The 26,670-nt window shown below is 49.4% G+C and overlaps 1 protein-coding gene across 2 annotated transcripts in view; it reads right to left on the reverse strand.

Annotated features, from left to right (window-relative positions):
* RAB3C (RAB3C, member RAS oncogene family) overlaps window positions 1-22,860 on the reverse strand; it is a 39,466-nt gene extending 16,606 nt beyond the window's left edge. Inside the window, exons 1-3 of one of the 2 annotated variants that reach the window (XM_036410525.2) lie at window positions 22,627-22,860; window positions 12,479-12,706; window positions 1,195-1,313 (exon numbers count right to left, since the gene is read on the reverse strand). In XM_036410525.2, coding sequence (XP_036266418.1) covers window positions 1,195-1,313; window positions 12,479-12,706; window positions 22,627-22,644 — 365 coding nt within the window. In that variant the 5' untranslated portion in view covers window positions 22,645-22,860. Of the gene's footprint in view, window positions 1-1,194; window positions 1,314-12,478; window positions 12,707-21,781; window positions 21,948-22,626 lie in introns of those variants that run through there. The other variant, XM_036410523.2, reaches the window with a different exon arrangement.
* Window positions 22,861-26,670: the final 3,810 nt, after the last annotated feature.

Raw genomic sequence — 26,670 nt, forward strand, 5'->3', positions numbered from 1 at the left:
CCCACCCCCCTCAGCAGTCCTCAGACTAACGTCCTTTCCTGTCTAATGGAAACACCTGCGTTTCAGTGTGTTATTTGCTCTTGGAGGAAAAGGGGAGAGAAGCTGAAGGTTGCATGTTTGAAGGTGAAGTTCTTCCTGGTTAAGGTGCTCAGAACGGCCCAGAGTGAGTTATTAAAACAAAGGGAAGATGGGTCAGGCTTCTACCCTTGGTCTGGTGGTTTCTAAAAAACATCAATCTGCCCACCAGGTTTTCTGCCTTAAAACAGCCATCCTATCAACAGCTCTGCATCGAGCCATAAAGCTGGCCTGTAGATGGCTAAGGTGGGCATCATCCAGCAACAGTCTCAGCAGCCAAGATGGCCTCGCTCTTAGGACGGGAGCTCGGGAGCTTGGGCCAGCGGGCTGAGGCAGGTGGAAGTGCTTCGGTGCGGGAGACCCCGAGTCCTAGAGGGGACAAGCTGAGCCCCAGTGGGGAGACTCCGAGTCCTGGTGGGTGAGAGGCACCGCGGATACGGGACTTGAGGCGCTGACCCCGGCCTGGCCCACTCGTGGAAATGAACTCAGGGACCTTCTGAGTCCCCAAAGCTGGAGCTAAACTGGCTCTTCCGCAGAGGACCCACCCGTCAGCCCTGAGGACTGGACTCAGGGGAGGGGCCACCTAGTCCTCCCTGGAGCTGGCGACCAGGCAGGGCCATCCTAGGCGGGAGCCCCGTGTAACATCACACAGCCACACAGAGTTCAGACGTGCGATGCGGCTGGGTCAGAACAGGTTCTGGGTCACCTTTCCCTTCATCCCAAACCTTTGAAACGTTTCAATTTAAAGAAAACCTGCATCAACGTGGGCACATGGCGCCTGGGCTACAGCGAACTGTCGTGTGGGGTCCTGCCCAGGAAAGGCCACGAGCCTGGCTGTTCTAATGCAGCTTTGCTCGCAAAGCCAGTGGGGCCGGTCTGGGCGCCAAGGCCCACGAGGTAGATAATGACTGCCCACCACGCACTGTTTTAGAGTGGCAGTGATGGACCCGGCCCCACAGAGCAGGGAGACAGGACGCCAGGCCCTGAGGGACCGCGTGTAGAACACCACATCGGGCCCTACATGCCACTCCGGGTGCTGCTGGCGCGGGGCTGCCTAGAGGACACGTGTGAGAGCCTGCTACCCCATGGGCAGCCACTGAGGGGGAGCCAGCCACTCACCAGTCCTGCACGGCGTTGAAGGACTCCCCGTTGGTGATGTCATACATCAGGATGAAGCCCATGGCCCCGCGGTAGTAGGCTGTGGTGATGGTCCGGTACCGCTCCTGGCCAGCCGTGTCCTGGAAAGAACAGTACAAGCTCTGAAAACAGGCCATGCATGTTTTAGAACGTGACGAATGACCCCCAACAGGCCCAATAGAGTCTAGCTGTAGCAGCCACACATAGCTGGTATCTGCCTCAGTCATGTCTTTCTGAGTCATTTTCATGGGTTATGTCTGCAAATTATGAAAAACTGTTATTTGGCAAAGATCCACCTCAAAGCACCTTCTATTAGTTCACTCCCACTGGCAGCAGCTCACTGTAGAAAGTGAAGTGAAAAGAAAGATTACACACATCCAATTCTGTGGTGTTTGGTGCAGGTTAAGACAGAAGGTTGCGTTAGCTCCGTCTGTGTGACTGCCAGTGTGTCGCTGTGGGGGCTACACTTATGGGAAGGTCTCTGCGTGTACAGCAAGCACTGGCTCTCGGTTTATTCTGCTGTAAAGTGAGGTTAGATTCTTCTCTGTGCAGATGTCGGCCTCAGACAGACCTTGAGCTCCTGCCTGTCCCTTGATGTTGCAAGCCCAGCTGCTCCGGAGGGTTAAGGGCATGGAACGTGTGGGCCTGGCACACACCCAGTGGTATCAGACAGCCCCACAGATTCAGGCCCAGCCACAGGAGAAGGCCTGGGAGAGCCAAGTCTGAGCGTCGCCAGAATAGCCTGTGTGGGTCACAGGAACTGTGTCCTGTAGCTCAAGGCACTACTGCCCACTCAGCAGCCCACAGGGCTTGGTTGCTGTGGTCCCCAGGACCCCAACGGGCCTGGAATCCCTCCACAGACTGGCACTTTGAACCCAGTTTGTGCGGAAGTATGATCTTCCCCTGCCTGCGGCCTCCTCCTCTTCTTCTTACTCAGTGTGCTCCCCACTTATCCCAACACTCAACAGGCCTGAAGGGAAAGCTAATGTTTCAAATGCCCACAAACAGGTTCCTTATCATAGAGTGAAGCCAGCGTCTCCTGGTCTCCCCATGGGAATGGCTCATCTCTCCCCCTCCCGCTGGGACGCTACCCTGCCCTGGGTCAGCAGCGGGGACTCAGGGCTGCTCCCAACGTCCCTTGATTGGAGTGGTTCAGTCTGAGTTCAGAGAAGGTGGTGGGACCAGACTGAAGAAATCCGCACATGGTTTGGGAGAGTGTCAGGTGTGAAACGGGAGCTGATGCCATGGCTTTGGCAGCACCCGCGAGGCCGTGGTGGACAGGGATCAGGCCGCCCTGGTTAGAGGTGCTCATTCGAAATTATCAGGGAAATAAGGATCCAAAGGGCAGGTGAACACAGCACGGAACCCAAAAGAGCAGAAACAAAGCAACCCTGTGTGGAGAGCCTTCAGAACCCACCGGGGAGGAAGACAAGCAGATTCCAGCACAGGTCACTCGGGCCATTCCTCAGGTACAGAAAGACCCTGTGCGCACAGTGGAGAGAGACACTCACATCACAAGCTGGAAAACACATTCACACTGTACCCGAGACCAAGAGTGATATCTTCAATGTACCAAGTGGTGTTAGAAATCGTATAGATTAGGTTAAATATTCTAATTTTAAAATGTTTTGTAAACTGGCACATTAATAGCTAATTATTTCATAAAAGAGCTGAATCCCAAGTATAATAATAGGAAGACAGCCCTAACTGGTTTGGCTCAGTGGTTAAGAGCGTCAGCCTGCAGACTGAAGGGTCCCAGGTTAAAGGGGGCATATACCTTGGTTTCGAGCACATCCCAAGTAGGGGTGTGTGCAAGAGACAGCTGATTGATGTTTCTCTCTAATTGATGTTTCAAACTCTCTATCCCTCTCCCTTCCTCTCTATAAAAAAAATCAATAAAATATATATTTTTTAAAAAGACAATAATGCATAGTTTCACGTCTATACAGAAGCTACCTAGCCATTATTTAAACATCTTTTGTACTTTTCTTGGTAACTACACTAATAAAAGAGTAAGATGTAAATTTACCATACATTCGCAATGCCCACCAGCCAATCAGGATCGAGTATGTTAATTAACCCAACAAAGATGGCAGGTTAATTTGCAGATGCAGGCGCCAAGGGGCACAGGGCTGGGCAGGATGGCATTCCACACTGCCCCAGCCACTAGGAGGACTCTGGGCAGTGTGGGAAGGCGGAAAGGTAGCTCCAGCCGGAGCGAAGGCGGTGCCTGCAGCCAGGGTAAGGAAGGCCCGTTCTTGTGCAAATCTTTGTGCACCAGGCCTCTAGTTTTATACATTAGAGAAAGCGTGGATGTCATTACTGCATGTAATTGGGACAAATGAACACATTTACTCGGCAGAAGGAAACCAATCTTGAACAAATTCCCAAAGACTATGTTTGGGAAATAAGGTGTAGTTGGAGACTGGGTGATATATTTTATTTATTTTTTATTTATTTTTAAATATATATATTTTATTGATTTTTCACAGAGAGGAAGAGAGAGGGATAGAGAGCCAGAAACATCGATGAGAGAGAATCATTGATCAGCTGCCTCCTGCACACCCCCTACTGGGGATGTGCCTGCAACCAAGGTACATGCCCTTGACCGGAATCGAACCCGGGACCCTTCAGTCTGTAGGCCGATGCTCCATCCACTCAGCCAAACCAGTTTCAGCTGGGTGATATATTTTAGCTCATTAGGGAACAAAACCTCTCATAACAACTCATTCTGTTTTAAAACTCCCACAGTGACTTGAGTTCAGATTTTCCAGAAAATTATCGAAATTTTCCTTTTTTCAACTGTTAATTAACTTTAAATGACTTTCTTCTTCTCTGGGTAAAAGATTCTCTGGCAGCAACTGAGCAGCTCTCTTACAGGCAAGGACCCCCACCCCTCCCACTCTCTGCACAGCACCTGCGCCCCATCCCATCGGAGAAACAGCCAGGAGTGGAGCTGGGGCCCGGTGCCCTCTCCCATCAGGCATGTCCTTGTCAGGGCCTAGAGTCGTGGAGGGATGATGATCCCCTCTTCCCCTGACCTCTTCCCTATGGCTCCCCTCAAAGACACAGTAAAGAACCAGCCCTGGTGTCATCCACACACCAATTCCGCAAGGAGCACATGGAGGCTTTGCAGGGCGAAACCATGACAGAAACGTGACAGGAAACCATAGGAAGAGAGCCAAAACATGTCGCAATTAAACATGAGAGAGAACAAACACAGCGTTCAGGAACGAACATCGAAGCTAATCTAGAAGATCTAAAGGCCTAGCAGGGCAGAACCCTCATTCATCTTGAACCCAGAAACACCATCTAACTAACTGCAGTCACTGTCACAGGAAAGCTCTCGGGAGCATGGAAAGGCACCGAGCTAAGGAGTGAGTGCGAAATGCAGAGTTTCCTCCAACGGCAGAGGGCAGGAGAGAGGACAAAGCTGGCAACAGACACGCTGGCCTGGGCTGGTTTTGGTATGGAAACAATTTCAGGATGATGAGCTCATGAGCTTTCCTCTCCTGTGCCATCAGGGAGAAAACGAGGTCAGACAGCGCTTCACTGCTTCGGCCATTTATTGATGAGGACGGAGGTGATATTAGAAAAAGAACAATTCGCACTGGAACCTGCCCCTCTGTAACCACACGTGGCCGTGGAGGCGAGTGAACGGCCCCTCCCCTTCCTTTGCTGGGAAATGGCTCCAAGCCCTGGAGCTGCTGCTCCCCTGACCAGCTCACCCTAATAGCGGCCAGCGGCCTATTTTCCGTGAACACAGGCCCCTGCGATGGAAGCCACCTGGCACTCTCCTACGGAGAAAACAAGGGACAAAGGACCGAAACGCAGGTTTCTCCCAGGAGCTGTTTTCGTCTCCCTCTTTACGAAAGTAAATCTCTCCAGTTGGTTTAAATGTTTTGATTCTCAATCAGGTTTTCAGAACAAATGTTTTAATGACAGGTTTGATTAGCAAACACTTGACTATCTGTCAAGAAAAGGACTGTGAAATGGGAAACATTTGCAGCTTGAAATATAGAAGCTGGGAACATTTCTGTCTGAATTTTGACATTTTTGTCTTTGTCTTGAATGTATTTCTCTGCTACAACATGCTTTTTACTTTAAAATCTGTGCTGCATTTTCCATCCCTGAGGAGGCCCTGTGGAGACAAGAGGCAGTTTTAACACCAAGGAGACGGCTTTCATTGTGAGGTCTGGGCTCTCCTGTAATTGTTTTCTGTCTTAGTGGTTCCTTTCCTCTGTATTGGATTACACGGAAAATGGAAGTAGCCATTAGTAAAGAAACATAACTCAAATAATATCACCACAAGCAAAACACATTTATTGAATGTTCAGACAGAGGAAAGTAGATAGAATCCTGTACATGATAAAGTGGGTAATTTTATATTTGGAGAAATCAAAACAAAACAGACTGCTGTTGAGACTGTCAACAAAAATAATGTAAATGCTTTAAAGGAAGCAGACTATAGCAACCCAACGGGGAAGGCCACAGACGGAAGCTGAGGAGATGGCAGCACAGACACACTGTGTCTCCAGCAAGTGGCTCCAAATGCACAGCCCATGAGCATTAGCATTCAAGCAGCAGGGACACCTTCGCCTGGATGTGGCTAAGTTCTACCCAAAGCAACTCTTCTGAATTATCAACGAAAGATGAAATCACGCTCAGTATCTTGACTATATAATGACTGATTCATTCATTCTTCATTCATTCATTCATTCAATAAACATTTAGTGAATGCCTATTACCAGTTAGGTACTGTGCCAGGTCCATGTTAATTTCATTTTATCTATTCTAGATATATTTTTGTATATTTTAAACTTCTACACATCAAAGCATTTCATTAATCAGAATGTCACATTCCCTACATGTCTACAAAAGATGAGATAACTTCTAAAGAAACAGCAAGGATAGCAATGTAAAATGGCAACCGAGCCCTAACTGGTTTGGCTCAGTTGATAGAGCATTGGCCTGTGGACTCAAGGGTACCAGGTTCGATTCTGGTCAAGGGCATGTACTTTGGTTGCGGGCACATCCCCAGTAGGGGTTGTGCAAGAGGCAGCTGATAGATGATTCTCTCTCATCGACGTTTCTAACTCTCTATCCCTCTCTCTCCTCTCTGTGAAAAATCAATAAAATATATTTAAAAAAATAAAAAAGAAGCAAATCTTCCCATCTTAGCACATATGTGCAGATGTTAGAGCAACACTGCGGCCATGGCAGAGGGACACGCTCTCCCTCGGGGCTCCCAGAGGCTGAGCCGCTGCCACAGGAAACCCTGCACCTGGCCACGAGGCGAGGTCTCCACCAGCACCTGCAGCACACTGCCTGCACTCGGCACTCCTCTGATACGGGGTTCCTTCCCCGAAGCTGCGTCTACTTTCTTCATTTCCATAAAGAGGCAGGCACAGAGCAGCGTGGACCAGTCTTCAAAAATAGGGAGGGAAGCAGGATGCTTAAATATTTTATGCTTTCCTGGCGACCATTTATTTTGGGAATGAAATAAAAACGTTTTCCCTTACCTCAGGCAGTTAATCTTCTGTGAAAACATTCGCAGTTATCTCTGGAGGGTTGATTTAGAGTGGGTTTTATTTTCTGCTTATTCTCCTATATTTCATTTTTTACAAAGGACTTTTATCTTTTGTACTGTTTTTTTTTTTTTTTTTTTTTTTTTTTGCCCTGGCTGGTATGTCTTAGATGGTTAGGCATCGTCCAGTGCACCAAAAAGCCACCAGGTCGATCGATTCCCGGTCAGGGCACATGCCTGGGGTTTCCGGCTCTATCCCCAGTAGGGGGCGTGCAGGAGGCAGCCAAGGGTTGTTTCTCTCTCACATCAATGTGTGTATCTCTCTCCCATCTCCCTTCCTCTCTAACATAAATCAATAAAGCTTATAATGTTCCCTATAGAAAGAAAAGGAGGAACAGAGGGAAGAGGAAGTGGAGACGGTGTGTGAGCAGGAGAGGGACAGAGAGCCCCTGGCGAGTGTTACCACAGACGTCGGGCTGGAATGCAGAGCTCCAGCTGCCACAGGTGTGTGCTGGGCATCGAGAGGCTCCTAGGAGGCCATGCTGTGGGCTGAACTGGCAGGGGGAGAGGGTGAGCCGCACAGGAGAGAGGGCAGCCTTCCTCAGTGCAGAGGGCGGGGCCGCCTGTGCTGTCCGTGTCGGCAGGTCATCTGCAGGACAAGCACGCAGCCTACGTGGCAGTGACTGTAGGGGCCAGAAAGCACATGAAGTGGGCCATGACCAGCAGCTGTAGGTTCACGGGGGTCAGAGGAAATAACCAGGCACACCCACAGTGCCGAGTGCAGACTCCAGGGTGTCTGCGGGTGTGGGAACTGGGTCACGAGGGAAATGCATTCGTTCGGAGGGCTGTGGTCACAGAGCCTTTGAGCCCCATGAGGACAATGACAGCCTCACGCTCGGCAAAGCACCCTCGCTATCCTTCGGTACAGGTTTGAATAGTGACTGCATGTGTGTCAGACACAGTGTGTAAATCTATACACATGTGACATATGTGAAGGCCCAGGGGAGTCTCATGACACTGGTGAAGCAGGAGAGCGCCTGGTTTGACTTCCATAGAATGGAACGTCGCTGTCACCTCCACAATGAAAACGGGCGCCTCGCTGCCCCGGCTGCTCCTTCACGGCCTGTGTCCCGTGTGCCGCTGACTTCATGCTCGGCCCACTGCTCCAAACATCACCTCAGCAGCTTCCTTTTCCCTGAATGTAACTTTCTAACTAGTATATATTGTCTAAATACACACCCATTCCTGATAAATGGCACATCAATTTATTTATTTTTTTGACAAATACATTAGCTAAACATTTAAGTGCATAAACATTCTACTAGCTAAGCTTGGAGGATAGAAAACACTGCAGTAGAAAGGGACATGCCTCTATGTGGGGATGTACTGACATTGTAAGCAACCCGACTCCCACATTACTGTGCTGCACACGCTTTGTGTTTTTAAATGTCACCCATCAGGAACTGTCTTCATGCTCTAACACGTGACTATTTAGTGGAAACAGGGCAGGTTTGCTTGTCCATGGTGCTCTGTCCTTGAAAAGGTCACTGTTTGGTTAGGGTAAGTTTAGACTGATCCGCCCAGTCCAAGAGTGCCTGCATCCATCAGAACACAACCTCATGGTATGAAGAGGAAAGAGTGACTCACTTATGGCTAAAGAATAAGGTGGCCAGTTCCTCACACTAATCCAATCAGGGGCAAATGGGTTTATCTGACCTGTTTCTCTAGGGATTTCATAGGTGAGCAGAGTAGAGAAAATCTAATTCAAAACATTAGGAAAAAAATACAAATGCCCATTTTGGTCTCCCATCCAAGTACTAACCAGGCCCGACCCTGCTTAGCTTCTGAGATCAGATGAGATCGGGCGCTTTCAGGGTGGTATGGCCGTAGACCAAATGCCCATTTTGGGATCTCACCTCAACATGTTAGCATCACTAGGCTGTGTCCTGGGTGGGCAAAGAGTCCACCCTGTTACTTACAAATCTGTTTCCAGAGAAGTATTGATAAGAGTCCTCTTCTCTTGCCCATTTGAGAAGAAGAGCAGCCCTAAGAATTAAACTGTGTTTGTGTGTTGTGGGGTAGAGGGTTGGGGTGAGGAGGGAGGATGAGTATGAGAAACAAAACAAAGAAAAGACAGACACAAACAGCCATAGAACTCAGTTGTCAGAGGAGTAACTGCTAAAACTTCTGTTAATTAGCTCTAAAAAAGAGACCAGTCAGGACACCTGCTGATGATTACTCACTGCAGTTTGTGTCTGCGCGCGCACACACACACACACGCACGCACGCACGCACGGTGTACATGCAGAGACAGCCAGGCCAGAGAGCTGGGCAGCACCATAGTTCTCCTTGCCTCACACGGTTATCGGGCTGGTTTCCTAGACCTTCTGTGTCTAGATAGAAACCCCAGTGAATGAGTGCTGAGGGCTAAGTCCTTCAGCAGAACTACCAGGCCTGCCACCTGTAGGATGAAAGACACCTGTGCAATGTGCTCAGTTCCAGCGACAGTCACTGATCACCTGCGACCTGCTGAGCACCTCCTCGTCCAGAGGAGAGGCCCAAACTCACCGGCCCTTAAGGCGTTAAAGATGGGCTGCAGAGGGGAACCAGTCCCGGGTGAACTGACAGAGGCTGGAAGGTCCTGCTTCCTCCTTTTCCCTGGCCTTGTCCTGAGGACTTCTTTAACCTTTTTTAAAAATATACTTTAGAGAGGGATGACAGACTGAAACATCAATGATGAGAGAGAATCACTAATCGGCTGCCTCTTGCACATCCCCTGTTGGGGATCGAGCCTGCAACCCGGGCATGTGCCCTGACCTGGAATCAAACCATGACCTCTCAGTGCATGAGAGGATGCCCATCCAACCGAGCCTCCCCATCCAGACCCCACTCACCCCTTCTTCCCTCATTGATGGAGCTCCTCGGGTCCCTCTCCCTCTTCCCTTTGGCATTTCCTCCCACAACCTGCCACGTCCCAGCCACTTCCCTCCTTCCCTCATCCTGACGAGGTGATTCTTGCAGCCCCAAGAGGCACACGTGATGCTGAATCACAGGCAGCATGAGAACTGAAAACTGGAAAATCTAATTTGTAGTGTCAGCAATGCTGGTAACATCTCTATAGTCCTGACCAGCCACCAACTCTGCCCACACCCTGGGTCTCTGCCTGCCACAGGCTGGGGTCTGAGATTCCTGCAGCCATGTGGGCCCTGTGGGTAGTTGTGGGTCCTACAGCCGGTGTGGGTCTTACAGCCGATGTGGGCCTGCAGCCAGTGTGGGCTCAGGTATTCCCCAAGTGAGGATGGCCCACTCACTCTGAGTTCTTGGTGAGGATGGGTTACTAGTGAAGATGACACTGCTGACAGGTTTTCCTCGGGAAACCTCATGAATAACAGTTTCCTTGAAACTCATTGGAAGGGCTAACTCATATTCTTAGGGGCATTGTTTCAATATTTCCAAACCGGCGATGGGGAAGAGAATCACTGTTTACCTTATTGACGCTAAGGCTTCTGGGCCTCCCTGACCAGCGCTGGGAGGTCCATGGGTGGTGGTGACTGAGCACAGGCCACCAGTGTCCCATTCCGGCTCTGCCTGCGACCGGAGGAATACAGCTGGGATCCATGTCCCTCAGCTTCCCTCTACGAAATGGGAACAGCATGTGATGCTGAATAACAGGGCTGCTGTTGAGCTGGGCACCTGTTCCAGCCCAACATGACATTTGCTTGATGGGAAGCTCTGGCTGCCACCCTAGCACTGGTTCTACACGGCTAATCTGCTGAGTCTGCACGTGATGAAGTCACAGATACCAGACCTCCATGGGGCCGGGCGTTCAGCCTCAGGAGCTAGCTCACGGAGGACGACAGCACTCACAGGCTGTGCCCAGGGCTCCATCCAGGCTGGGCACTCTACCCCCAGGGCTCCTGGCCCTTCAACTTCCCGACGCAGCTGCTTTTTTAACTGAGTTTTAACTGCACTTCCCACACTCACTCTGGTGGTTGCTTTAACAGAGTTAAGTCTAGTCACCAGCCACACTGTGTCCACAGGGGTACAATACACAGCCCATCAAATTCAAGGCATGGCAACCAGGAGGAGGAGAGCAGGTGCTGCTCCTGTGTCACACACCCTCCTGTGGAGGAAGCTGAGCTCTGCTCAGAGGACACTTACAGAGGAGCCAGGAAAGCAGTGCGTGAAGGTACCAGCGTCCTCCACCCTCGTGGTGCTTGCTCTTGACAACCAAGGACAAGGTTGACACCAGTGTTGACTTCATTGCTCTCGTCCCCCAGGAAACTCGCTCTGGTGTCTGCAATGCCCCAGAATACACACGAGCGGCAGCAGTTACGTGAACCGAGAAGGTGATGAACGGGAGCAGGAAGGCTTTCAGGAGCCAGGTCACATGTGGGCGGCTAAGGAGGGCCCTCAGGAGGCCCTGAATGCCTGGAAGCTGGGAAATCAGGATGTTCAGCCCTGCGTCCACATGGAGCCCAATCAGGCACTTGTGTGTATGTTTTCTCCTGGGAGCAATTTGCCTAAATTTGCAAACGGAAATGTGGCAGGTTGACTAGCGGTCCGTCTGACCAGCTAATTACCAGTTACATACAAGCGGGACCTGCTGCCTGTCCGTTGAGGTTCCCAGGTACGGGTAAGGGGAGGGTCCACTAGCAGGTGATGGAAGTCCTGTCCTCGAAGACCTCCATGCTCTAAAACCCATGTGATTCTTACATGGAGGCCTTCCCATGGCCTCAGGGTGCAGGACACCCCCACTCGGTGCTGCTGGTCATGCCTATGGCTGTTTTTAGGGCCCAAGTAAAGTCTAATTCTTTTCTCTCTCCACGTTGTCTTCAGAAATTGTTCTTCTATTTCATTATTTCATAAAAATTGGAATGCAAGTTGCACTGGCTATAATGTTATCAAATTGTGAAGGCTGGATGCAGATTATAAGGTTAATTAAGACAACAACCATCAATTGTCATCTACATCAAAGTGTTTTCCCTGAAAAAGCATGACTCTTATTTCCCACAAATCAGCGCTCTCCTGGGAAGTGGTAGGTGTAACAGGGTGAGTTGTGAGAAGCTGAGTCAGACAGTAGCCTTGGGGCGTGAGCTGGTAATGTGTGATCTGGAGTTGCACCCAGGGTCACGATGAGGAGGGGATAGTGGACCTTCAGTACATGGGGAGGTGGAAGCTGAGCTCACAAGTCATCAGATGCACCGGAACTACGCAAACACTCTCCTGCCTGTCAGACTTTACCTCCTCGCTCGCTTATGCAGATAAAAATAGGGAAAGCCCTGCTAATTACAGTGAGAGGAGCCCAGGAAATGTTATTAGAAACAGGGATCTGTCTGGACAACACAAGAAGGTAGGGGGAACACCCTAACTAGTCACCTCGGTATCCACATGCAGGGTTCCTGCAGCACAGGGGCTGAGAGCACACACTGCCTCATCTCCTTCACGCCGGAATTCCCAAGGAACTCCCCTATTTTCTCTGCCATGTGGTCTCTTCTTAAGAACGGGCAGACTCCTGACACCGCCACAGGAGCTCCTGCCACAGGCCATCTCCCTCTGCTCCTGACCTCCCGGGGATTGGCTTGGGATCCGTGAGTTCAACCCAATGTGTGGGTGGCAGCTGTCTGCTGACCTGTCGGTCTGACCACCCTTAAGTAACACCAGAGCCTCAATTTTAAAACTCCCTCTTCCTCACGAGCTGCCGGCCCAGGACCGAGCACACTCAGCACAGCCACTTACCCAGATCTGAAGCTTGATTCTCTTCTCGTTCTTGAACACGGTCTTCACTTTGAAGTCGATGCCCACGGTGCTGACGAAGGCAGACGTGAAGGAGTCGTCGGCATAGCGGAACAGGAAGGAGGTCTTGCCCACGCTGCTGTTGCCGATGATGAGCAGCTTGAACATGTAATCAAAGTTTTGGTCCGAGGAGTCCTTCTGGCCAGACCGGGCGTCCTGGGCGGTGGCCATCTGTGGGGGAACAAGGAGGGGTCAGCCCACCATGGACGGCAGCAGCTCCCACTCGCATGGGCGGTGAGCAGATGTCAGGCCCTGGGGGCGGGCAGTGGCTCTGTCCCTGAGGCGTGTCCATGGCCCTCAGTGCCCTGCAAGGTGGGGCAGGCCCACAGCCGCCCCTCTGCGCTGGTGCTGGTCCCGCTCGGCACTCAGCCGACCCGAGCACCAAGGGGACACCCATGGGCGACTTGAGAAGCAAAGATGTGAGGGCAGCTGGGCATGTGGGCTCCCCCCCACCCCCACTCCTCCCCGGAAAAGGCAGCACAAATGACTAGAGGCTCCGGCCTCCTGGGCAAGCACACCCCGGTGTCTGTGTCCTCTATTCCTGTTGCGTTACAACAGCGGCCGAACACACGGCAGCTCTCCCAAATTGAGAACAATGACATGGCAAGCACATACGGTTCACACAACGTGCCGGGCCATCATTCCTTTGCCCTCACGACTGTGCAGGGGGCGGGGCCTCGTTGTCCCCACATTAAAAGGAGGGCTGGAGGCTCAGCAGCATGGAGCAGAGAATGCTCTGTGTTAATCACACGTGCCTCTCAGAGGCTGTGACTTCTCTTTCTTTTTAATGATCGTCCTAACATCCCCAGAAACCAAGCAGCCTTCCTTCCCGGTGCCATCGGGCTCACACAGAAGAGGCATGTGGAAGGAACACCGAGTCACATAGTCTTCCTGCCCCTTTTCTGATGCCACGAATTCTCCAGTGATCACTACTGGTCACCGTCGCCTTTTATAATGTCAGTGAAATGGAATGAAATAATCATCCAAATGACCATCTGCCACACATCACAGGCGCCCATGGTCACTGCACTGGACAGGCAGGCACCAGCACAGTCCTCAGGACAGAGTCCTCAGGGCAGAGCAAGACCACACCATCCTTTCCATTTCCCACAGAATCGGATCAACATTACAGCTTCCTGGGGGGGGGGGGGGGGGGTGGCGGGGGGCAGCAAAGAGAGAGGCCAGCGGACAGGGGGCAGACACTAGAAACAGAACCGAGTGCTCAGCCTTTCCCACACCAAGGTTGTTGTGGTCAGGTGTACGATGTGCGTGTGCGTGTGCGTGTGCGTGTGCGTGTGTGTGTGTGTGCCTGTGCATGTGTGTGTGCTTACAGACATCTGAGGGCCATGAAGAAAGGGAGACAGTGAGATAACATATTCCCTTTCGACAAACACTGCCAGTAGGAGATCTCAATTGTGTGTGTGAGAACAAGGACAAAGGAAAGCCAGTCGACATATAGCATGCTGGTTGCACTCACACTCGCTTCCTAAGTAACCACGCAGAGGTCTCCACTCACTACGACGTGCACAGCGTTGGCCAGAGGGAAGGCTTGGCCACTAAAGGGCAGGTGCCCCCACTTCCCTTTCTGACTCAGGGCGAACCCAGGACTTAACCATGAGGTCTGGCGAGCCAGGGGGTGTGGCTCTGAGGCCCCTGGTGCCCAGACCACCTGGGGGCTGATGCCAGACACATTCCTGCCGATGTCCTCCCAGCAGGGAACGCTCACCTCATGCAGCTGCTCAGTCAGCCTGCCAGTGCCTTTTTGGGAGCCTGTCACCATCTCTATGGAAAGCAGCCCAGATCTTGGTTCTGGGTTGGCCACGTGCAGTCAGGCACAGTGAGAACAGACACCCCCGGGCAGCTCTCCCGGGACAGGAACTCGCTGTCCATCCTGCGCTGCTAATGCTCTGTGCTGGGAGCAGTGAGGAGGGTGGCACAGAGGGAGGGTGGGCACAGAGGGCTGGGGTGAGAGAGGCAGAGCTGCGGGGATGGGGACCCCGAGCCTCTGAAGGGTTAATGAGAGGAGTTTGCTAACCACTATTCTGGAAGATTTTTTGTTACTATTTCCTCGTTTATATCCCCAATAAGACTTACACAGAGCCAAGAAGCTGTGCATGGGAATACACGAGTGTTATTAAACTTTGAAATAAAGAAAATCCTGGCTCAGAGGGTGGACAGAGGCTGGCGCCTTGCTGAGGACAGAGACGAGGCAGTTTGACGGGAACAGAGGGAATCACAGGCACTCGCTGAGCGAGTTTACTGACGCCCTACACACCAACTCATGCGGATATTTTCCACATTTTCGTGGAAAAATAGAGTTGAAATCTGGAAATATGAATAGGCATGAAGTAACCTCCCACAGAGCAAACTGGATTTCATAAAGGATATAGAGAAGATAACTCTTTGAATTCCATTCATCTTGAATTGATTTCCAACAAAAGCACCACAGAGGAAAACAAGTCTTGAGGGCAGTGCCACCTCCCTCACCCCAGCCCCCTTCCCAGCACCCAGGCTCAGGAGACCCTGCCCTGCCCTTCCCACGGGGGGGAGGGGGGGCAGGAGGGAGCCAGGCTCTGGAGCAACCTGTCATGGCTAAACAACTGCAATACTATACATTTCTTTCTAGGGTTTGGTGACAATTCCCTCCTGTAGCTCCTGCCCGTGTGTTCTAAATTCTGCCGGCGGTTCCTCCCCCATCAGAGGGACCCCTGGTGTCTCAGGGGCCAACACGGCCCCAAAGCATCACCTGCTCCTGCTGGGTAGTCCCAGCGGCGAGGCTCACACGGACATCTCTCCGGGGTCGAAGCCCCGCATGTGGTTGGCACAGGGGAAAGTATGCCGCTATGTCCCAACACACGTGACTGATTGTAAAGATTCCTGAAAGGCTCAGTACTTTTCACATAAATTGTCACACACACACAGGTCTCCTCAATCCTGGCCCATCCTTGGGCAATTTATTTTTAATAGAAATGTCAGTCTTTATATTGACCCTATTACGTTTTCTTTTGTTTGCTTTTATCTGTGATTTAATTCAGATCTGATCATTTTATGTCCTTTCATAAAAAATAGTTATCCATTCCATATTTGTGTCATTTATAAGTTTGATCAATAAGAATTTAATGTATTCATTGAAGACCCTGGTCAAAATGCAAATCAGATAGAAGACAAAACAATGAATTTATTATGGTGTTGAATGTGTACATCCATGCATGCGACCTCTACAGTGGAGGTCTTCTCTGAGGAATTGGCCATCTTGGCGCAAATCCTTCACCCTGGGCGCTGAGCTTTGCAAAAGGTCTGCACACTGGATGCCCGCTGCCCAGACAAGCTGAGTTCTGGAAACTCTTCCCCACCCCACCCCCACCAGGGAGAGGCTGGGCCCACTGAGGGGTCAGCTGTGATGTGACCCCTTGTAACTCCCTGTCAGACATGAGCAGGTCCACCCAGTAAGAAGAAGGCACTGTGTCCTTCCTTTAAAAAAAAAAAATTAATTTCAGAGAGGAAGGGAGAAGGAGAGAGGAACATCCATGAAGAAAAAGAATCATTGATTGGCTGCCTCCTGCACACCTACTATTGGGGACTGAGTCTGTAACCAGGGCATGTGCCCTTGACTAGAATCAAACCCGGGACCCTTTAGTCCACAGGCTGATGCTCTATCTGCTGAGTCATACCAGCTAGGGCAGACAGCATGTCCTCAGAGCAGAGCGGGGTCCTGCTCAGCCAGCTGTGGAAGGTGGCCTTGACCTTCTCCATCAGTCATTTTGAAAATAACACAGCTGTACTCTGCTTCCCATGCACCATGAGAAAGCACCGGAGCTGCAGTGCTGCCTCCAACTGGAACCGAGAGATGAAGAATGTCTCTCGCAAGAGTCCCTTCCAGATAATAAGAAAGAGACATAATGGACACACCCAGCTATTCATATTCATATAAGGAAAACCTCCCTCAAAAACACCTAGTGAAATACTCTAAAAATTCCCGACGGGAAACCAAATTTTAATATTAATATATGTGTTTCCCAAGAAATAGTCATTGTTCAATACTTAAAAAATATTAAATGTTATTTTTAAATATTTAAGCTCTCAAAAAATGTTTCCAGAGATTTGCTATAAAGATTCCATCCAAGATTTGACTTTGGGTGGTAAACTCATACAAATATATTAAGAGTATGAATATTCAAGCTACACCCTAGCAGAAAATATTTTAAATATACTTAAAGAACTAATTTCAAAATTATAAAGCTCTCCTGCCACTAAACAATAAAAAGACAGCCTGACACAGACAAAAGGCTAAACAGATATGTCAGAAAAGGAGACATACTGATGGCCAGGAAACAGATGGAAATATGCAAAGCGTCACTCGTCATCAAGAAAATGCAAATTCATGTCACAGGGGGACACCACAGAGCACCATGAGGGGGCTGACATTAGAAAGGCCACTGACACTGCCAACACTGTCGAGGCTGTGGGGCCACTGGAATGTTCACATTGCTGGTGGGAAGGTCAAACGGGAAGGTCAGGATACTACACAGGGCTCCAGGTTTCACTGTTCTTTATACTGTTGAACATGCACTTACCTTTGATACCAGCAATTCCAATTCTAGGCATTTACCCAAGTTATATGTAAATCTTGTGTTATAGAAAGACCAATGCAATAATGTTTACAGTTTTCATCGTAATAGCTTCAAATGGGAAATTACCTCAAGTCCATTGAATGGATTGAAAGAGTATGGCAGATTGATACAACTGTATAATACACATCAATGGACTGTAGTGAATTATTGATAAATGCAACAATATTGGATCCTCGAGACTCTACTCTGAGGAAAATAAGCTGGACTTGAGAGTGCCTGCTGTATGTTGTACTGTATTTTGATATTGCATATTTTATAGAACTACTTAAAGTTCTACAATAGAACTGATTTAAGTGAAAAAAGTTAAGACTATTGTGTTAGTGGATTAGCTGGAAAAAGAACATGAATAAAGAAAGTGTGGGGGTTGGTTGGAGATGTCCTATATATTTAGAGTGCTGTATAGTACAAAGGTATATCCATTTACCAAAGTTCATCAAAGTGCTCACGAAAGATTTTTGCATTTCAATGTATATGAATATCTCAAAAAAATATAAATGAACAAATGAGAAATGCTGAAGGTCTATGTCATTCAAAATGAATCTTAACGGTGTTATCTTCACAGTTAACAGCGTCCTTGGCAGTAAACAGTGACCCACTACAATGGTACCTCTAGCCCGGGAGTGGGGAACATTCCTTCTGCCAAGGGCCAATCAGATATTTATAACATCATTCACAGGCCATACAGAATTGTCAACTTAAAATCAGATGCTATAGCTGGTCAAACATTTAATTAACTCACCCCTAATGTCTTGGCAGGGCCAGACAAAATGAGTTCACGGGCCTCATATGGCCTGCATGCCAGACATTCCCCTGCTCTAGAACCTTGGAACCCAGTTAGCGAATGAAAAGGGGGAAATGTTTAACCTCCACAGCATTTATTTCAGGTGGCACAACTGAAATAGCACAGCTGTTGATAAACAGTAAGCTGAGTGTCCTTGGTGTCAGAACAATCACAGGAAAACCCATCCCTGAGCACGAAAATCTCGTTCCTTCCTGGAATATGATGGTGAGGAAAGGAATTTCTAGTTCCAGTATACGCTTAAAATGGCAGGGAAGTTGTGGTTATGCATGTAATGAACCCACACCTTCTTGGACTGAAACGTGGAACTGGAAAGTCATTTTCACACCATGAGGCTAACCTCCCTTTCTATACTCACAGCGGAAAGGTGGGCACTTAAGAAATTTGCTCAAATGGAGGAGGACCATTTCTCCAATGTCAACCAGGTTTTTCTCCGTTTCTATAAGAGATGGGAACTAAATTTCCATTTCTTATAAAGATAAAGGGATCATCATTGAAGCTAGACAGGGTCAGAAGTTCAACAGTAATGAACTGCAAGAGTGCTATGTCCTTTTCATGGTCAAATGAAACAATGACTGTTTCTATACAGCATGACTATGTTTAATAGCGAGTATGGCTTTTCACCTCAACTTCATCTTCAGCCTGCATCTATATTCTTTCTTCAATCCTTCTCATTTTTAGCCAAACAACCTCTTTTATTTTTATTTTGTCTTGACACCCTGCTTCATACATTGGGTAGATGTTTTCCTTTGAAATTGGCCAAATAGTCAGAAGGCTCTGCATTGATGAGATGACTTAAAAAGTTTGTGGGTAACAAAACTGAACACTAAGCATTTAATGACAGACGATGGATCCATCCCACTTGGTCCTGTGAGAGAGTAAGCAAACCTGCAGGAAATTAAAATCAGGAAGCAAAAGCCAGCTGTTTTACAACACTAGCCCTTCTGAAATATTTGGTTTACTTCATACGTGTTTGTTTTATAAACAGAACATAGAGACAAATCTTCCTTCCAAACAGAACGAAGGGATTAATTTACATCAATAGAGCCCTCACTCTGCACAATCCCCTTCCGCATCTTCTTGGGGAGCCCAAAACCACAAGGAAGAGCCTGGGCTCTCTAGACAGAGCTCTGGCAGGGTCTCAAACCCACCATGCTGGGAAAGTTCTTCATTCTTAATAAGCTGCAGCATTGTGGCTGTAATGAGAAATGGTGACCTCTAGGACGGTTTTATATTTTTACACACACACACACACACCCCGCGATCTGAATGCAAGGCACAGTGGTGCTTGGTGCAGACAGAGCTCTCAATGAACTGGAATTTGTTCGGTCGGCTCCTGAGTCAAATGACAGTTTGTCCATCAGTCTTTGCCTCGTGAGTGCTGCTCCTGCCCAGGTCACTCGGCCTCCGGATTGGTGCAGGCACTGAAGCAGCAGGCACACACTGACCATCTCCTGCACTGACATGCGAGCCCATCACTTGGAACACTTAACCAGTGCAACTCCTGGTTATTTAGTTATGAAGGAAATACAGGTGCCAAGTATTATCACTGTACATTATTTTAATAGTCACTATAAAAAACAATTATTATCCATCACTTTGTATCAACTCAAAGAGCAATAGTTTTAAAAAATATATGCCTATTTCAAAAACAACTACCTTGAACAGAACACATTTAAAAGACCTTATATAATTTTCAAAGGCTTCTTTTATTTAAGAAAATAAACAAGTAAAATAGGAAATCAAGAATTAAAGAGCTCACTTTGTTCCACATCAATAAACAAACTAAATCTTTTTAACTGCTGAAAAGAATCTTAAGATAATGTAATCATCGGATGAAATTTTGCTTGTTACTCATATTCCAGAAACCTAAGTAAAAATTGGGACGTATATTTAAAATAATGATGTAGTTTATTCAGTTTTAAAAGAAAAGAAAAAGAAATGTCAACTATTTATCTCATTGCATTTTCATATAGCAAAGTCTCCCAGAATAGGATTGTGCTTCAGAAGTATGGGTGCTGAGATGTTATTGGCACTTAAGAAATATAAAGCATGTTTATAGGTTTTATTTTTCCTATCATTATGTTTGAAAACCTGATTATAATGTTTTGGCCACCCAAAACAACAATTTATAATACTTGTTCAATTGAATCAATGAATGTGCTTTAAATAAATATATTACAGAAAATTAGATTTTTTTATTTCTTAAAATGTCCATATTATTCATGATAGTTTTGGGGCATTTAATTTTTTAAATCTCAAAAATCTAGTCCAATGAATAAAGTATATCATAAATTTGAAAATAATTGCATTCCTGAACAAATTTATTTCATCACCTATTTTTATATTAATTCTTCATTTCAGTGCCTACTATATAGTTATATGAAATAATTTAAAACATTTCCTAAGGCATTAATTTCATTCAATTTTGTAACATTTTAGTGACCCTCTAAAGATTCTAAGCAACTCTTGTACAAAATAAAAATCAAGATGCAGTGTGTTTTCATAATTTATTTTGACTTCAGTGCATATAGAGGGTTGACTTAACTACTACCCATCTACCTGCAAACTCCATTGTCAATGTTTACTTCTAATCAAATACAACTAATTGAGCCAGTTAGCTCCTGGCAGGATTGCCAGCAAGGGCAGATTATCATAAGCCAATACATCCTGATTGCCACCGCCTGTCCCTTTATTGTCTGTCCAGACTGTTTTCACATCAGTTCATAATGAAAAGCCAAGTCACAAGCAGAGTGACAGGAAACACACAATGGGGCGCCGGTCCTCGGGAAGAAATCAGGTTTCCAGTAACTCACAAGGCAACTGGAGGGCTTCCATCACATAGCCCTTCAACAAAGAGATCCTACAGACTGGATTTTTCATTAACAACCCAATCACTGTCTACCTTAATGCACATGGCCTACAAAATGGATGAAAGGCAAACAGAGGCATATGCTCAACGCCCTTGATTCATGAAGAGTATCAGTGGAAAACGTTTAAGCAGGAATTACGGTCAAGTATTTATACTGTTGGATGTGGCAGCAGAGGTGGGTCCTCGGAGAGACACCAGTGGCAAATGGAGAGCCCCACTCTCCTGCAACCCCACCCCCGGGCCTTTCTGCTGTGCGCGGCGGGGAAACAGGCCGATGCCCCGTTCACCTTTCACCTTTCACCGTCTTCACTTGAAAATAAATGTAATCGCGATGCTCAAGCCCTGTGGCCAGGGAAGCGACCCCAGGGGGAGGGACGGGGCCCAGCGCTGGGGGGAAGCAGGGGCTTGGGGGCAGGAGGGAACCTCTGGGGTCAGAGGTGAAGGGCAGGGCTGAACCTGCCCAGTCAAAGGTGAACCTGCGGGGGTCAGAGGTGAAGGGCAGGGATGAGCCAGCCTGGGTAAGAGGGCAAGAGCCTCTCGGGTGCGCCAAACCCTACGCGCCCTTCCCCAACCCGCACCGCCCTCCCCCGCCCCCGTGCTGGGAGGCTGTGCGGGCCCTGACGGAGGGCGGGCCGCGGACCAGCACACGCCGCCCCTCCTCCTTCCCGCTCCCCGAGGCGCTCGGCCGTCCAGACCCCAGCACCGCTGGGCGCCCGCTGGTCCGACGCCCGTGCGCGCCCCGCGGCCACAGGCCCGAGGAGACGGTGCGGCTCCCGGCTCCCGGCTCCTGGCTCCCGGCTCCCGGCTCCCGGGAGCGCTCGGGTCCCTGCGGAGCCCCAGCCCGCACAGCCCGCGGCGCGGGGACCGTGTGTCCGCGCACCGAGTCGCCTGGCCGAGCACCCCCGGTCAGTCCCTCCGAGGCCGCCCGCTCCGCCCAGACCCACCTGCACCGGAGCTTCGTGCCTCATTGTTCTCGGTCCTCGCTCGCGGGGACGACGGCGCTGGCCGGGCACGCGCTCCCCGCTCCGCTCCGGGTCCGCCGACCCGCCCGAGATCAGCACCGGCGCTGTCCCCGCCTGAGCGCATGCGCACTCCCGCCGGCGCGCGCGCTCCTGGGAGTTGTAGTCCGAGCCCGGGATGTGTCCTGGAGCCTGCGAGCCTGGAACTATGACTCCGGGCGATTCAGCGGCCGGACCGCCGCCGCCCCCGGCCGCTAGGCCCGTTACTTCTGCTGGGACCGGGCTCAGCCCGGCCGCCCGTCCTCCACCTCCACCCAACCCCCGTGCAGGCGACCGTGACCCTAGCTCGGCTCACAGCAGGCTTCTGGTTCCACTGTATTCCCGATAGGAGCGCTGCCCGGTGCTGAAGACCAACAGCAACACCCAGGACCGCTGGACGCCCGCGCGGGTCCCACTCTCCGCCCTGCACCTGCCGCCCCGACCCAGAAAGTTTATTCCACAGACAAGGGGGCTGGTGACATACTGTCACCCAAGCACGCGGGGAGAAGACGACGAGCAGCACTCACAAGAGCAAAGTGGGTGCCCGCACAATCGCGCGCACACACACACTCTCACACTCACTCACATTGACACACGCACGCGCGCACCCGCTCACACGGACACACCCTCACACGCACGCGCGTGCACACACAGGCACACGTGCGCGCGCACTGTCACATGCATGCACACGACGCTCAGGCGTACACACACACACACACACACACACACACACACACACACAAACACCGGTCCGAAGGCGCTGCCCGCGGAACCCCGGGGCCCTCGCTCACCTTCCCGTACAGCTCCATGGCGGGCGCGGCAGCTCCGGGTCAGGCTCCTGCACCCGGAGGCGCGGTCTCTGCAGGAGGCGCACACACTGCAGCACAAAGACGGGGAGGGAGGATGACGGAGGGAGAAGGGACGTGGGCGCCCGGCTGACGCGGACAGAAGGCTGTTCCCTGGGAGGTGCGGGCCGTCCAGGCGCCACCAAACGGGCTCCCAGGACGCGCGCCGGGGCCACCGGGCGGGCAGCCCCTCCCGGCCCGGCGGGCTGCTCACCAAGGCCGGCCCCACAAAGGGAGCAGCACAGCGCGCATCGCTGGAGCCAGAGCCGGCACTGGAGGGCAGCCCGGCTTCATCGCATGCAGCCACTCTCCTGCCGCTCGCATGGTTCACTATTGCAGCCACCTTCCCTCTGGGTTGGCTAACATGTGTGGCCGCCCATGTTCCCTGCACCGCCCACAGGCAGGACTGTCCCATACGGTCGTGACGCTGAGGTCCGAGGGGAGTGCTATTGGAGGCGGGTGGGAAGGAAGGAACTTTATGTAGTCCTTACTCTGGGTGAACAGGTGCCCAGGGAACATCGGGAATTCTGTCACAGAAGAAGGGAAGAATGTTGGGAGGCAGCGTAGTCCCCACCCCAGGCACAGGGGGACTCTGGGAAAGCTTTTCCCCTTTGCCGAGTGGCTGAAATGGAAAAGCCTGTGTAACATTCACCCTTCCCACGGATCTCTGTGACTGAACAGCAATCACAGCCTCAGAATCAAGGAATTACCCAAAAGTCAGAACATTCCAGCTCCTGTTGAGAAAACGGGGAGAGAGCTTTGGGAGCCTGCTCCACTTTCAGAGGAATCTGGGTTAGTTGATGGGAAAAGTTTTTAAAGGAAAAATGCAGTTAATAGAACACAGAGGGGCCACCGTGAATGTCAGTCTGCAACGTGGGCCTCAGCATTGACCTGGAGCAGACTCAGGTCCTGAGGTCACGTCTCAGAGGCGTGGCTGAGAGACTCTTCAGTCTGTCTTTGCTTTCCATTTTCTCCTCCTTGTCCCACATCACTGTTCATTGCAAACTGGCTTTTTGCTACTCCGTGTTTATTGAACATTTATTAATACTCACTCATTATTGTATTTATCTAGTTTTTCTACATCTGTACCAGCCTGTGTCAGTGTCAGCTCTATTAAACAGTGAAATTCTATCAAGTAGGGTCAAGTGGGAATAATCTGGCTAACACAGGGCCAAGAACAAAGACCGTTAATTTAGTATTAATTAGTGGTAATGTGGCTGGTTAAGTCACAAATAGAAATAAATGCTTTGTTTCCATCACTGTTGCCACCTCTCTGTTGGGATTTACACTGAAATGTAAACGCCTGGGACTTGGTGGACGGGGCTTCACTGACACCCCCGGCAGGCCCCGGCACACCCACAGAGCCCGACAGCAGGTGTCTACCCTAGATGCCGCCCCGGCCATTTCCAGTCAAGCGCCCTCTCTGACTCCACCCCGGCTTTGATTCCAACTCTGTGCTTCACTCAAATTAAAAATGCTATTGATTGTGGCATGTTCCCTTTGGAAGAAATCACACATCCCACCATGTCATTGATTTATTCTTAATTAAAAGGAAAAACCATGTTAACTCATGCCTGCTTGTGATGTTTCCAACCCACACATAACCAATATAAAAGGTGTCTTTAAAAATAAATACCTGCACCCCAATTTTCTTTTTATAACACAAATATGAGTCTATTAATGATAGCTACCTTTCCTCTATCTCTTTTTGTGGGAGGCATTTTGTATGTGCTATTCCATCTAATCCAGGATAGTATTTCAGGGTCATGTCATCAACCTTATTTCACAAAGAAGAAAACTGACAGACAGGGTGAGTATCCTCCCTAAAGTCAATAAGAAGATATTTTTAAAAAGGAGTTAGGTCCCAGGACAGTGAAAACAGCTGTCTAAGCTCCACACTTCGCCTGATGCTGTGGGGCTCTGACACACCCTGGTGAAGACTGCTCTGAAAGCATAATCATTAATGTAATCAACTCTGTGTGTATACATTACTCCCATGGAGTTGGTTTTAGGTTTACAGATTGTAGTTAGAATGGAGAGTCAAAAGGGACTCTGTCTTCATCCTCAAGGGGCTCCAAACTGGTTCTGGAGGCCAGACCCAGAAACAGGTAAGAGCAACCTGACACCACGGGTGAGGAGGCACGAAGCAGGCCTGGCAGCGCCCACTCTCAGCTATGTTCCCGGGGTTTATCCGAGAGCCAGTGATCAGGGCAGGGCTGGGCAGGTCTACGGAGAGTAGCTGGTGCCTCCGGATGAGGTGGGCCCCCAACTGCAAATGTGGAGTGAGAGGCAGACTCAGATGCCTTCAAAGGAGCTGAAAGGTAATTTAATTCTTCTTTCTGAGTTTGCAGATTAAAAAAAAATCAAGGCTCAAAGACCAATAAGGACTCAGCCAACATCACATGAGTAACACTAACATGCCATTCACACGCATCAAGACCGAAGTTCTTTGTAACTACAGTTCAACTATCACCCCTTGCTATCTTATAACTTGACCAAACCTTTGCCTCCAAATCCTGCAATGCCCACACATAAAATCAGAAGGCAAAAGCCTCTTCCCGAAAGAGAAGGGTCTGGGGGTGACCTCGTTTGCTAAAAAAAATGACTATGCATGTATTATTTGAATAAAGCAGGTGTTTCAAAGAAATAAAAAATACTGTAATTCAGTTTATTTTTCCCTGCCCAATGACCTAGCTATATTTTAAGTCTAGACAATCTGGAAGTTAAGAGATACAGAAATAGATGGAGCAGGACTGCATGTGGTTAGTAGAGGTTATTTCAGAAAATATCAGAAAACATATGCCCAGGCGAGGACCTCTGGTGGCAGGAAGATTTGTGTAGGAAGAAGGGCAGCAAGAGAGAGACACAGGGAGCCATCTGGAACACAAAAGACAGGGCATTGCCCTGCATTGCTCTGTGGCTGCTCGTGCATTCAGACCCTGTTATTGAACATCTGCAGCTGCACTTACCGATCACAGTTACATATGTAGGTTTGTGCCAGGCTGTGGGGCAGCTCAGGACAAGCGCAGGAGAGATTCGTGCCTTGTGCTATGATTGCACAGAACAAAGTCACCCCCCAGGTGCCTGAGGTCACAGGTGCCTCTACTTCTGCTTTGTTCCGGTTTCTGGTCTCTTCCCCCACAGCAGCAGCCAGGCTGAGAGGAGGCGGTGGCCAGGCCAAGTGAGAAAGTGGCAGCTGTCACTGAGATCAGGTTCAGGGAAGAGAAAGGGGAATAAGTGACTATGAAATGAGCCATCCTATTATCAAAGGAAACAGACAAATGGGGGAGAGGGGGTGGAATTAAAGATCAGAAAGGACTCACTCTGCCAGTGTTTCCCTGGAAGTGTCAGCTGAGCCTTCGAGGGCAGGGGTCTCAGGCCCATGGTGAAGTGAGTGGCAGGTGCTCCTCCCCTCCCGTGGCTGTCCTGCTGGCGGATTGGAAACAGGTGGAAATCGTGTGAGCATCATACTCTTACATCATAATTAGCAGCAGTCTATGTGATGAAGCCTCTTGCTTCCGTAACACTTACATCATAGAAAAAACAGCTTCGAGATGCATAAAAATGCAGATTCCTCTGCTCCATTCCAAAAGGTTTGGGTTGCAGAGTACAATAACGGAAGTGAAGAACACATTATAGAGAATCAACAGTAGATTAGTGAAACAGACGGTCAAACCAGCAATTTGGAAGATAAGAAAGCAGAAAACACCCAATCAGAACAGAAAGAAAAAAAAAGAATTTAAGAAAATGAGTATAGTGTAAGGAGTAACTTCAAGCACCAACATTTGCATAAGGGGGGTGCCAGAAGGAGATGGATGGAGTAAGATATTGAAAATCTATTTGAAAAAGTGACAGAAAACTTCTCTTACCTGGTGAAGGAAATAGACATACAAGTCCAAGAAGCACAGAAAGTCTCAAACAAGAGGAACCCAAAGAGGCCCACACCACGACAATTCATAATTAAAATGTGAAAGGTTACAAAGAGAATCT

Source organism: Pipistrellus kuhlii, unplaced genomic scaffold (genome assembly GCF_014108245.1).
Source record: "Pipistrellus kuhlii isolate mPipKuh1 unplaced genomic scaffold, mPipKuh1.p scaffold_m20_p_4, whole genome shotgun sequence".
NCBI lineage: Eukaryota > Metazoa > Chordata > Mammalia > Chiroptera > Vespertilionidae > Pipistrellus > Pipistrellus kuhlii.